Here is a 14,337-nt window from a genome sequence, read left to right on the forward strand (position 1 = left end):
TGTATCCGCAGCACCGACAGCATCCCCATCGGCCGCGTAATCCGGGCTGAGCAATACCGTGTATACTCGTAGTAATAGCAGAGAATGTTTATTTTAACCCTGACGCGCGGAAAACCTCTAACTGCAAGCAAGGAAATGTGTATGTACGTAAATGTAAACATTTTAGAAATGAAATTTTTGTTGAAATAAAAGAAAAATAGAAAAAAATGTGATATGAGACAACATGTATACAGTAGGATGTAATGTGCACGTATAAGTGTGTGCGTGTGTAGGTGTGCACGAGCGCACGTGTACGTAAGCGAAAGGCTATTGCGGAGGGAACATGCGGGCGTGCGCCCCTGTGGAAATTAATAATGCGCTGTGACAAGAGCCACATTATCCGTGACCCTGAGTAATCCGTCGAATGCGGCAACGGTATAGGCGGATTTTTTTGCATCACTCCTGTGACGCTCAAGTATTTGTGATGTTTCTTTTAATAACAAAAACCGCCTCGTTAAATTTAGAATAATTTTATTTTTAAAACTATCAGAGAGGAAAGAGAGAGAGAGAGAGAGAGAGAGAGAGAAAGAAGAGAATGGGTTTATATTACAAAACCGGTATATAAATTAAAAGGTACTTAAAAGGTACGTAAAAGTCTAAGTAAACGGTGAAATTCTGTCTCTCAGATGATCCTTGACATTTGCATTTTTCTTCAGGTTTGCATCTTAAACTGATCTTTCTTCAATTTTTGCGCCGTAATATATGAAAATGTAAAAAACACCGACGGTTCTCACGTTTTTCATTAAAGAGAGTCCGTTTGAACTTTTGACCTAAGAATCCGGTATCTGAGGTATCGATCGACGATTTCGATACACACGCACACCTTGCGCATTTAGCTTCTCTACGTCATAATCTGCACAAGAGAAATCTATTTGTGCTCGGCAACGTATCCGATGTTGTTGTTATCCGGTGTAGGCGTCACAGAACGAAAGGGAAATAATGCCAGGCACGTACATAATTACGTAATGAGAGCAGCGTATAAACAGTCGCAAAGTGAAATTATAGATAGGCTCCTTTTGATTCTAGTCCGATTTATATCATTGTAGGCGCAACCGAAATATCGCAGGGACGAATAATAATGGGAACGGACTCGCGCGCGCGCGCGCTCACGTGCTTGCATATGCGCATCTTCTCATGCATTAGAAGCGATGGTAAACTCCGCAAGCAACAGATGTAATTTACCACCTCGGGATTAACGACAAAACCGTGTGTTCATCGCGGAGAGAAAACTGTTCCTTTCCTTAAAATCAAGTAGTTGTCGGGATGATCAAAGGAGGGTATTTTGTCAGTGCGAGTATCACAACCGCGGCATTGTAGTCTCTGCGGCGCGCCGCAGATTCTACCTTTGTACCGTGAAGACTCTGAAGCATAGCGGGAGTTTCTCTCTGCTCCAGTTTTCCCAGGATACAACTTTTCTCGGACTACGGAGATTTCTTCGAAAGATACGTTTCTTCTTTCTCGCGCAAAGCCGACGTTGAATCATTCGCGTATATTTTTGCGTATACACTGACAAGAAAACAAGTTTACAAAAATACTCCGTATTTTTGCACACGTAATGTACGTCGTACATATATTTATTTTATAAAACTTATATGTTTTAAATACACACATACAATGCCGTTTACGAATGACAACACGGATGTATACAACTTCAAATTAGACAAATTATCTTGTAATAGCACAAGTAAAAAATAAAGAAAAAACTCATCAAAAAAAGATTGCTCCGAAAAGAAAAGAGGTAAAGTACATATACGTATATAATAGTTTCTAGGTCGGTTTTATAAAAGATAACATTGGCGGCAAAATCTTACGTTAGCAAGCGCGATCACGGAATAAGAGCAATAATACGTGTAGGTGATAAAATATTTTATGCTCATATTCCTTCTCTCTGCGTTGCGAAAATCTGCGTTGCATTATGAAATATCCGCACTGCGCGGATATCAACGAGCGTTGTTTAATTTATGTTGTATGCTACATTGATAGATAAATTTCTCTCTCTGCCGGTCAAGCTGCAACGCGTTCACATGCATTTTAGAAAACGTAGAGCGTATTACACTTTAGGGATTTTAATTTCGCGCCGATGTACTTACGATTCTATCCGTCTTAGATTTAGCGGGCGTTAGATTTTCCGCGCTTTCCGACTGATGCTTCTTCTCGGGTAATCTAAAAAACGTCGTTGTTGCAAAAACAATCGTGTGAACGATTGAAATATCGATAAAATTAACGAGAGAAAGAGAGAGAGAAATACTCGAGATGCGTCACCTGTGCTCCTGTTTGCTCTTTAAGTCGTGAGAAAACAACTCCGTTACGGTAATTGCTTTGCCGTTCTCGATGTTGTGAACTTTGGAAATGGATTTCTTCTTATTTATTTTTCTGCTTAAAGACGTCTTGCTTTCGCTCGTGTGTTGCAAGGTGAACTTATTGAAGAACTTGTGCTCTTCGGGACTGTGATTCCTCGCCTCGGTGTATGACGTATCGTCTGACTTGCCGTTCTCAGCCGCGCGCGAGCTCATAATATCGATTCGATTATGCAGCTCCATCAGTTCCTTTTGGTCCAGCGACTGGAAAAAGAATAACAATTGTGGTAATAAATCGACGCGGTGAGATAATTTATTCATCAAACTTGTTCGTCTGTGCGTTACCCGTAGCCAGCTTTCCGCGTCGAACGGGCTCTTCTCGATTCTCATAATATCCTCGAATCTCGCTTGCAATTGTTCGACGTTTTCATTGTGTCTTCGGCGAAAAGCATTTAAACTGCTGTCGTATTTCTTTTTCATTATCGTTAATTTGCTCTGATACTCCTCCACTTGGATCTGTCGGAGATTGAAGTTGGAACGTTCGCAAGAGAGCATATTAAAAAATGTTATAAAAAAAATACATGTACATATATATTTACATCTTACGCACTTTTACTTTATTTTGTAACTCGTTTTTCTCTTGCAATAAATAAGTGAGGCACTCCTGAAGATTCTTTATCTCGTAGTCTCTCAGCTTCACGTTATTCATCAAGCTTTTAATTTCCTGCTGTTTTTCCTCGTACTGTCTTTCGAGGAATCTTAACCGGCGCGAGACGTTTTCAGTATTAAAATCCTCTTCTTGAGCGAACGAATCCAATTTATCACCCGTGCGTCGGCTCGTGCAAAATTCCTCATCTTGTTGACACGCCTGAAGGCAATTTGCGAATATTACTCACGCATTTAATGTTGAGACACGCTGTTACAATCACACAAAAGCGACAACATAATTTCGTAATATATACGAAAACGCGTCCGAAGTACACGCATTTCGATGTGATAAAGAAAAAGGTTTTTTTATTCAACGACCTATACTCACGGCTTCTTTCAAGTCTTTTCGTAGTTTAATTTGATCCTACATATTAAAGAGTCTCAATTTCTGCTCTTTTGATTTTAATAATTCTGATTTTTTACATGTACCTTATCAGAGTGCTCTTTCGTCTGTCCCGCACTCTTTTCGTCTTCAATGTCAATAAGAGTTTCATCCTTTCGTTCGCTCTTCGACTCCTCGATGTGCTGCGCAATTTCTGTGCGAATACGCACGATTCTCTTATAAATTTTTTCCGGCAGCGTCCACAGCGCGTCTTTCAACGATTGTGTCGTCGTGTCCTCGTGAAACAATTGATCATTAGTGCTTTTTACGGTCTCGATGTTCGTCCTCAGCTCCTCGTTTTTACGCGACAACTCCCGCAGCTCGCATTCAACGCTCGCCGTGGAGTTCTGATAGATCGCGATCTCGCTCTTCAAGTAGTCCACTTTCGCCAGCAGCTTCTCCTTGTCCGTGTCCAAGTCCGACAGGCTCGTCTGCAGCGCGTTCATCGCGGCAACGTTGTCGCATTCTCTCCGCAGCAACGAGATCGTGTCTTCGCTCTGCGCGAGTTTGATCTCGGTCTCCGTCAGCCGATCGCGCAGCGTCTGATTCTCGTCTTGCAGCTTGACGATATCGCTGTGCTTCTGCGTTATCATGGCGTCGTATTTGATACTCTCGTGCGTCAATGCCAGTTTGTTCTTTTCATCTCTGGATTTCAGATCCGATATGATCTTATTGTTTCTGTAGACGGTCTCGTTCGCCTGCACGAGCTCGTTCGTAAGATCGTTGTTCTTCATCTCCAGATCGATCAGTCTGTCGAGCGCGAGTCAAATCAAGTTAAAAATAAAACAAAAGTTACTCGAAGGAGAAAAAATTTCAAGTATAAGAATAACCAAGAAGAAAATACCAACTTCTTTCTCATATCGTCGATATTTTCCGTTTCCGTCTTCAGAATATTGATTGTCTGTTTCAAAACTTCTATCTGCTGATTTAGTTTACATATCTGTTCCCTTTGCGCTCTTAATTTCTCGTTTCGCGCGTCGTTCTCTTTCGTGAGCGCGCGTCTCAATTCGACAAGATTAGCGTTCTCGATTTTCAACGTATCGCATTCCACGCGGTAGAAAGAAATCTTATTTTCCAGCACGGTGAGATGCTCGTGCAGCTTCTCGATCTCCGTGTCTCTGTTGTTGATCGCGATCTCCATCATCTTTTCCTTCTCCAGCATTCTCTTTCTCAACTGCTCCTGAATCGCGCAGTCGCCCTCACCCCTTCGCAACATGTGCTCCGTCACTTTTTGTTTCAATTCCGCAATCTCGTGGTCTCTCTTCTGCAACTCCTGTTGCTGCCGCGCGAACTCTTTGACGATCTGCACGTGGTGATCGCCGGCGCCTTTTCAAACAAATTTCCCATCACCATCATTGACGCACGCGTCACGTCTTAATGGAACTCGCGTGACATTTACATGCGACATACCTTGAAGAACCGAGGATATCTCGTGTATCTTGTCGATGGAACGTTTGATGTGAGTCGCGAGGGCGCGATCGATCTCCTCGTACGAAATTACTTCGTTCAGTTTCACTTTCCCCGATCGTTCGGAACACGTCGTGGTGCTATCGACATCGTCTGATTGAATTTGAACGTTGATCACTTCTTTCGACGAGTCGTCGTAATTGCTCGACGAGGTAACATCTTCTGCAAGCGTTAAAACGGAACTTTAAAAGAAGGAGAAAACATTTCGCGCATTATATATTGATGTAACAACACACACGTTATTTACTGTATAATCGGAGAATATTTGAGAGAGAGATATCCAATAGTTGTCTGTGTATACGCGCGTTATTATTATTTAAACGCGTGTTTCAGAATATACCTGCTGTCGGCTGGATCGATCCACGTCCCATATCAAAATCTACGTTTGTTAGTTCGCTGACGGACAATTCTTGGCTGTAACATGCCACACAAGCCTTTAAATTATCTATCCCCCGCAGACGATTGTGTCGTTCTAGTTTGCACTCCTCCAACTCGGCTATGAACGCTTTTAAAGCCAACAACGCGCTCTGCACATCCAGACAAGTGTCGTGCTCACACTTTGTGTACTCGCAAATGTCCTCGTACGCTATCTTAGACTCGTCCAAATTATTCAGACTGTTTTTTAGCCTGTTAGTCAGATTACCGACTTCACGCTCCATGCAAACTAGCTGCGTTTCGCACTGCGAGATCTTGTTGTTTTTGACCTGAATCTCCTTTTGCAAACTGGCCACTAAATCATTCATCTCTACCTGATCGTGAACAATTACTATGTAAACAGTTTTAATTTTACATTTATACACAACACGTGTGTAATAACGTGTGTGTGTGTGTGTATGACGTTATTTTGTTTAACATGAAATATAGGATAGAAATATATATATATAAAAACTTTTGCTAGAATAACAACCAAACTGGTTACTATACGGACAGAGAAAAAATTTAGTACATCGACAAGTTTTTTCCATTCTGTTTATATAACAAGCAAAACTTTTTTCTCCACGTGTCGGAATAAATAAATATTTCATGCAACAGTCTGTTTCTCATATTTCTTAGAAGCTATATTATATTTTGTTGCGTTTGTAAAGTTTGTTTTGTACATAGATGAAAAAGAAGAGAAGTTTACTAAACTCAGTTAAAAAATTATCTCTACCTTTTGTATTATTTTGTTTAATTAAAACTATGCGTGTACATGCTGACATTTTTTCAAATCTGCAATTCGTGAAATGTACTTCATTATTTTCGTCTTCAGCTGAATTATTAATGTGATAAACGCAACGTTGAATAATCTGTTATTATTAATTAAATCAGCGTGTCATTAACGCTAATGACACTCGATGTGACATTGCGCAAATAACGCACCTCACGATTGTCAGCCGTAACGGACATTTGCTTTATCAACGTCAACAGTCGTTTTATTTCGTCTTCTCTGTCCATCAGGGTGCAACTTTGTTCGTGGCACTGCTTTTGGAGCATATCCCGCTCCCGCCAGACATTTTTCACTTGCTTTAAGGCGACGCCGCAGCTCTCCGCTTCCCTCGACAAATGTTCCATCTCCCGCACCTTCCGCTAATTTATCGCAATTTTTATACACGTTATTAATTCTTCATGTTTCCCGGATTCGATTGCTCTATACAGCTATAATGCGTTCCCACACAGAACAAAAATCAAAAGAAACCTTCTTAGACGCCTTCGTAGAAACCTTTATTAGATAATTCGCATGTGGACGTCTAATGGACATCTAATGAGGTTTTTGTTCTGTGTGGGTTATGATAATTTACTCTGTTTTTGCTAACTTTAAGAGACTCATTTTCCGCAGAAACTAATTCCGCCTCTTTAACTTGTTTCCCAAGTTTCTGGATCTCCTGCGATTGGAAATAACAAACTTGACATTTCCTACTTAACTCTGCTTTTAGCTGATCCACCAGACACTCTGTGGAGGAGAGCTGCAAGAAAAAAATTAACGAAACTGAGTTGAGAAAAAAAGAGAGAAAGTTTGTGAAAAAATTTTTTCCATAAATCTTCTCTCTCTCTCTCTCTCTCTCTCTCTCTCTCTCTCTCTCTCTATTTTTTATTTTTTTCGCGTAGGATTATTACTTTTGCACTCAGCTCTCCCACTTCGTTGTTACGCTGGTCCTTCATTATTTTCAACTTCTCTTGCATGGTCTACGAAGCAAAATCCACCCCGATAACTATTACATTTTCATAATTATAACGCGGCAATAAATATCAATTTACATTCAGATTACGCTTCAGAATATTCGCGTTTTCGTCCTTTTCCTTTAATAAAGCCTGCAACTCCCTGTTTAATTCTCGCAGCTCATCCAGCTCATCGTCCTTCATCTGAAAAACAAAGATATATATGTGAAGTTTATTCCCTCTCTCTTTCTTTCTCTCTCTAGACATGCACATTATAAATAATACACGTAGTACACGGTAAATTATAATAAATCTTTGTTCGGAAAACATTATATATTAACATAATATTCTTTCGCGTACACCGAGTTCATTTTTCAAAACGATGATTTCCGAATCCTTTTGAATAATAACTCTCTTGTGGTTCTTCTCGCAAATTTCGGGATCCGTGTTCACTCCTGACTCGCTTTCGGATGTGGACGCACTTTCGCTGCTCTCGTAATACTCACTGGAAGCGGAATCGACGTTAGACTGTTTGTCGTATTCGTCAATATTTTTACATTCGTCCGTTTGCACAGCGACTTCGCGAACTTCCGCGAGCATCGCTTGGAAAGATGCGTCGGCGTACTCGATGCAAGCGTGATCGCTGCTATCTGCAAAATTCATTGCAGCTCGATGAATCATTCCGATCTATTTTTAAAACAAGACGCAGCAAAACTTCTTTCGCAATTTATCTCGCTTTTTAACTTTTCCATAAATCTTCCCATCGAATTAAAACGAAAGGAAATCCCCGCGGGATAGCTTTTATACTGCAAGTTGAATTTCTCTTTTGTTTTTTTTTTTTTTTTTTACCTCGCGTAGTTTTCTCATCAGTCAGTATATCGCAGGACATTACGCGCGGAACCAGATAGGCATTACTTTCCAATAATGGATTCGTATTCAGATTTGCTTTCTGAACAGGCGTGTTAGTTAGTAACCAATTGCGGATTCCTTTGCTATATCGATAAGGATGAAAATATATGGACAGGTACGTGTCGAAATTCTGCGAGGACGCAATATTCGCATTGAGTAATTCGCGTCCCTTCTGTGGGAGCGTTCTTATTACGGGCTCAATCCTCGTTTCTTCCGTTTCTCTCGTCGCGACAGCGGCTTTGTCCTGCAATGCGGAGATTGTGAAGAGCTACTATGCGTCTCAAAAAAAAAAAAAAAAAAAGAACAGAAATCTAACGTCACTGGAAACGTCATTTGTCAGTAAGCTCACGAAATTCTCCAGATACTTCTGCTGTTCCGACGTAAGCCTCAGGGATTTATATTTCTGCAGTTCTCGCCGCACAGCACGAAGCTCACGCTGAGCTTGAGCCGTGAGTCCTATCATGTTTTCCATTACCACATTGAATGGCACCACTCTCCCGGGCTATAAAGACGAACGAGGTATTACTTTGTCTTTTGCTCGCGATACGTGATTCATTTAATAAATAAACAGAGACGTGTGAAGAATAACGTGATTTCTGATAAGCGAGATATAAGCGTGATGAGAATATTCTCTCAATTATTTCTCTCTCAAGTATTAATAACGATCCGAGTCTATAATTACTCGGCCAACAATTTTTAAATCGTTCATAATCGCAAGTATGACTATGCAAAATGCGCAAATTCGCCTTTACATAAATAATGATCTCTCTCGGTCGCAAGGGAATTTAAAATTGGTGTCAGAAACGAACCGCAGGGTCATGTTCGTTGAGCTCGCGAAAGTAACGCGAGCACTCCAAAGCGTTCGGACTCCAAGCTCGAATATCCGTGCATGAATTATACAGCTTCAGGCGACCCTCCGATCGTTTTTTCGGCACGACGTAATCCCCGTACGTCAGTGGCACTCCACTGTTTGGTCTACCCGCCAAAAAAATACGCGGTCCGTGCTCGGCGTAAGACATCTTTCACTGTTTTCTCTCTCTCTTTTTTTCTTCTTTCTTTTCCTTTAACTTCTTCAATTATTCAGAAAATGTTTGCTCACTCTGACGACACGAAAGCGCGTAATTTTTCACGAAACTCATGACTCGCGTACGAGGTTACAGATTTTGGCTTTATCATATTTTTATTTACACACGTGTACCATAGTAACGACACATACACACACACATATGAGAAGATCGATATCAAGTGCGATTTTTTATAGGGAGATGCTTTACATGAGTGGGAGATTATACAGGTAAGAGTAATAGAGTGGCTTCCACGAAAAAAAAGTACAATAAAATATCTTTATTTCATAAGCTGCCATTAAAAAGAATTACAGCGTTAATGTAAGTACTCTCGCGTTCTCTTTTGTAATTTATTAACTATTTCTTGCCCGCATTAAGGAAGTGCAAAATGCGGCGTAAAATATAATAATATGTAATTTCATCCCGTGAAGTCTAATTTAGCAGTGTCGTTCTTCGCGCGTAACAAGAACAAATCAATATAATAAAGCACATAACACTCATAAAGAAAATACATAATGCGAATGTATCCAGTTCGCGTATATTCTATTTGGTTAAGTACAAAAGTGGATCCTCGGTCTCTACGGTAATGGAAAATACGTACATTATTAAATCTAGAATGATCATCTTACACAATTACGCTAATTCCTCTAAGTCATTCTCTCACTGAAAACCACACACACACACACACACGCACACACATTTTCTCTTTCTCTTTCTCTCTCTGACTCACATACCGTAAATATCTTTTTCCAAAAAGATATTTTTTATTTTTCAAATATTATACATGAGTTTTTTTTTGTAGCGCATGAACATTAGAATTAAATTAACAGACTTGAGAAAAAAAAGTACATGTCAGCGGGAATTGATAATGCGACGAAGAAATTGGCAATGATCCGTGAAAACTAGCGCTTACTGCGGAAGTCCAAGTAAACTATTTTGCAAATATATGAACGAAAATACAAACTCAATATAAAAGATAATATATGTCATAAATTTATATATATATATACATATATATATATATATATATGTATATATGTATATATATATCTTTCTATATATATTATATATACACGTTTTTCTCCAGATTATAAGTAGAAAAAGTAAAAGCGCGCATATAAAAATGGATTCGTATCTACAAAGGCAGTATAGTTTTTCTCAGAAACGGTATTTCAATTTCTTGATTTTCAACATCTTTTTGAGTTTACAATTGGAATGTGTAATGTCTTGAAAATGCGATATTTCTCAACACATGTTAAATTCCACTTTGATGAAAAGGCAAAGGCTCGCAAAAAACGCTATTTTTACATACGTGTATAAATAAGAACGTTAGTTTTATTTTTTTTTTTTTTTTTACGTTTTCATGCCTATCCTAAAAAAACCACGATTTACGTTGCAATTCTTATTCCGCGCGCGCGTACGCACGCGCGCGCGCAATTGGATAACATAGATAAAAATTAAAATTAGAATTCGAAAACTTCAACAGTCTAAACATGCGACGGACGTGTGGGAGATACACGAATAGGCGTGTGTGAATGAATATATAGAACATTTCAATATGAATGTGTGTAAAAGTAGCTAGAATGGACGTATCGTAACAGTAAGGCCACTCTTTTGCTTTTTGCTCTGTTACGTAATATCAAACTAACTTATATATAAATAATCTTTCCGACAAAATCAGCAATCGTTACTTACAACGGCATCGCGATAAGACGGCTTTTCTCACTTCTTGACCATTCGAGTCTCATTTTCTGCATTATGTACAAGTTATTAATCAATGATCTCATCTTGATGATAAACGCGACGTACTGTGTTCTTCAGTCCGAAATATACATATCTTAAGAAAAAAATCGTATCACCGTTTCGTAACTATTCGTCTTTTTAAGTACATATTTCAATTTCGCGCAAGCTACTAGTAAAAAGTTTTATAATACTTTGAACATACAGTCAATATATAAATTAACTCTCGAGTATATGTACGGACAAATAATACTTGATAATAAAGTGGTCTAATTAAAAGACCAGTATATAGATTATATTTTTTTCAAGAATTATTAATTCTCTCTGCTTTCTATATCATTATAGAACATAATAAAAAATATTCTAATTCTTCATAACCTTTCTCTCAAGGTTCTCGATAAGTACCATATAAAAAATAATATCTGCGATTGCGAAGAAAAATATGTCTATCGATGGAATATATATATACATATATATATATATAAATGTATATATATATAAATGTATACGCAAAATCATTGAGAAAAGGTTCAACATGGTTTTGTAAAAGGCACTAGCACAAATACATCATAAAAAAATACAATATAAGTCGCTGCCACATCTCTCTTATCTATAAGACAATAACTTCATAAGGATAACAATAAGTACAACAGAATCAATGATCCTGCAATTGCTCTGTCTCTCGATCTCGCAATAACAAGTACGACGCTCTCTTCGTGCACTGATGGAATGCATATTAATTCTGGAATTTATCAAGAATATTTATCCGACCGATACTAATATCTCTTTTATAATACTGTTCAGGAATTATCTATTTTCGATATTTTTCTGTTTTTAACGTTTAAATATAAATTATCACTGACATGTCCTAAATGCACAATATAAAATATTCATCTTTCAATATTGAATCTGTAAAATAATACCGATTTTTTTTAAGTATTGACTTTATAACTTGAATATTAATATTGACTATATAATAAGTTAATATTTACTATATTTTTGATATGATTACTAAACTCCTTTCATTTACCTTGCAACAGAGCTCCGTAATTCCAGAATTAATGCAATTATTGTCGTATATATGTTTTTATATATATGTAAAAAATCTAATTATATTAATATTATAATATATACTAATATTATAATATTAAATATTAATAGTATATATTAATATTATAACATTATAATTTATTAATATTATATTATAATATATTAGCGAATGCTATATTGAGCACGACTTAATGGACATGTGTTTACATTCTGTTTTATCTGCAATATTATCCTTCATCAAAAATATCCTCCAAATTGTTTTTGAGCACTTTGAAAGAGATAAAATGAAGTTTTTAATTCAATAGTTAATTCTTCGCGCAATGTCACGCAGAGTTGTGTTATGCCTTGCAAAAGTAAACATGTCCATTCAGAGCCGGCGCAAATTTTACTTCTGAATACAGATTCTGCGTGCCCAGCAGTATAAATTTGCACCGGCTCGATCTTACTCTTCCTAAAGATGCAGTACACCCTGATCGTAATTTTGCACATGATGGTGATGGTAGTGATGGTGTTGTGAGGATGATGTCGAGGCATCATCCTGTATTGTTAGACCAGTAAGATCAACGATTTCGTCTGCTTCTTCGTCGCTACCAGCGCTCTGCGTGGATTGATGACTTCCCGATGACAATTGACTGTTGCGTGAGAACGAACCGCGTCGAGGTGCAGCTAATGCTGCTCTTTGATTTGCTGGTTTGACAGTTATAATAAGATTGGAAGAATTTGCAATCATCATATCCGTCACCTGTTATATATAAATAAATATTTTTAAAAAAGCATATTAATGTAACAAAAACAAATACAAATATCAGATAATGCATATTTAAAAATTATAAAATGGTAACTTTGATTTAATTTTACCTGGTCAAGTGTTTTGCCTGCAACCTCTATTCCATTAACTTCCAAAACTTCATCATTTACAGCAAGAAGTCCTGTACTTTCTGCTAAACCACCAGGTACTAATCTGCTGATAAATACACCTGGAACTTTTTCTATGCCTCCACCAGCAGATTGTGGCAGTAAGCGAAATGTTTCGCCGTCTTTAATATAAAATCCCAATGGCTTGTCTGAGCCATGTTTTAAAAGCCGTACTCTCCGACAAGTTTCAGGAAGTATGTCAACATCAATAATAGCCGATACCTGACAAGTAGTAAGTTATAAAATGAATAGTATTTGACTGTATCAAAATAAAAACAAATAACAATAAATAAACCAGAACATGAAGCTTACCTGCCTGAAATCATGAGGATTTGAAATGGCTATAGGTTTAGGTTTTCCTGGTGTACCACCCAAGATACTTGATATCAAATTCTTAGGTTTTATAGTCCCTTGTCCATTGTCCCATGTTCCGTCACCTATCACAATGATAACAGAGTTAGATACTTCTATAATTCTTTAATAAATATTACATTATATTACCTTTTCTCTGTATAAAAATTCGGAGCAGACACCTGGTAGCCAACAGAGCTCTGGCCAAATTATTGTTATTATTGATTGGGAGAAGATCTCCATCTGTGTCTGTGTACCAAATTAGAAAGTTTAAATCAGTTCCTAAATCGTGCCTTTCTGCCAATAATTTTTCAAAGTCCTCATAGCTCATAGGTTCATTACGATTGATGGAGAACCTGATAATATCGGCGTCAAACTGCAAAGTACAGAACCTTTAAATATTTTTAATAGAACAATGCGCAATCCTGTATATTCCGCGAATCGTATCGTTATCGTTCGACGCGACATTGTGGTACCACCTACTTTGCTCTTCACGGCGACGATGCCATTGTCTACTTTGTCCTGCTTCTTGGACATGGTGAAAACTGTTTTCACCCGACGTATCGCTGCTACTCCGAAGACGTGCCACTTGTCCACCAACTTCAACTAGACTACGCCAGGAAGACGTGCATATCGAAATGCAACGGCGTGCATACACACAATGCATCACTCCATTTTATTTCATTTCCGCTTGCGCAGAGATATTGGAGTCACTAGACATTAGTAACGTTGCTGGAAGATAGATTCCATTGGGTTTCACTAGGTGCGATCGCAACAATCGCGAGCATGGACCAATCAGAATAGTCAATTCGGCAAATCGACCATTGCGGTATGATATTGTGGACATGGCTCGCGCTCGTAATCATTGAGAGTACCAAGCGGAACTTTACTCGAAGTATTTCATTGATGTGACATTTGATGCGCATGCGCAAGGTTGACAGTTCGTCCAGAGAGAAAACTTATAGCGAGCAAAACCATATGAAAAACTGTAATAGCTTATCCGCTCTATACGCCAGCGCTATGTCCACGGGTGGGCACATTGGCTACTATATACGTAGCCATGTCTACAAGCGAATTGTCGGTACGTTACGTTCAAACCTTTGACTATAGTCAAAGAGTAGAAAAACAACACGTAAAAATAATGTGACTGTAATTTATATTATATATAACATTAAATAATACATATTATACATATAATTTATTATATATTTATAATATTATACTTTATATTGTATTATATGTATTATATACATACTACAGAGTAATGTCACTGACCTCG

At 38.0% G+C, this 14,337-nt stretch overlaps 2 protein-coding genes across 4 annotated transcripts; both read right to left on the reverse strand.

Annotated features, from left to right (window-relative positions):
- Positions 1-1,660: 1,660 nt before the first annotated feature.
- Positions 1,661-9,096, reverse strand: LOC109853059 (interaptin-like). 3 transcript variants are annotated; one of them, XM_020424773.1, is made up of 17 exons: positions 8,748-9,096; positions 8,288-8,440; positions 7,879-8,182; positions 7,390-7,679; positions 7,129-7,233; positions 6,988-7,056; positions 6,687-6,836; positions 6,253-6,459; positions 5,234-5,642; positions 4,837-5,055; positions 4,275-4,752; positions 3,474-4,176; positions 2,947-3,204; positions 2,682-2,852; positions 2,302-2,600; positions 2,130-2,202; positions 1,661-2,048 (listed from the first exon to the last, which is right to left on the reverse strand). In XM_020424773.1, the coding sequence occupies exons 1-17, from the start codon at positions 8,955-8,957 to the stop codon at positions 1,980-1,982; spliced, it is 4,167 nt and encodes a 1,388-aa protein (XP_020280362.1). In that variant the 5' UTR covers positions 8,958-9,096; the 3' UTR covers positions 1,661-1,979. The 3 variants fall into 3 exon arrangements, with proteins under 3 accessions (XP_020280362.1, XP_020280361.1, XP_020280363.1); XM_020424772.1 differs by having other exon boundaries at positions 8,255-8,440; XM_020424774.1 differs by lacking the exon at positions 6,988-7,056 and having other exon boundaries at positions 8,255-8,440.
- Positions 9,097-11,881: 2,785 nt separating this feature from the next.
- Positions 11,882-13,764, reverse strand: LOC109853058 (partitioning defective 6 homolog gamma). Its single transcript, XM_020424771.1, has 5 exons — positions 13,542-13,764; positions 13,209-13,434; positions 13,020-13,144; positions 12,651-12,929; positions 11,882-12,534 (listed from the first exon to the last, which is right to left on the reverse strand). The coding sequence occupies exons 1-5, from the start codon at positions 13,593-13,595 to the stop codon at positions 12,244-12,246; spliced, it is 975 nt and encodes a 324-aa protein (XP_020280360.1). The 5' UTR covers positions 13,596-13,764; the 3' UTR covers positions 11,882-12,243.
- Between the last annotated feature and the right edge of the window lie 573 nt (positions 13,765-14,337).

Source organism: Pseudomyrmex gracilis, unplaced genomic scaffold, assembly GCF_002006095.1.
Source record: "Pseudomyrmex gracilis isolate BER0280 unplaced genomic scaffold, ASM200609v1 scaffold_42, whole genome shotgun sequence".
NCBI lineage: Eukaryota > Metazoa > Arthropoda > Insecta > Hymenoptera > Formicidae > Pseudomyrmex > Pseudomyrmex gracilis.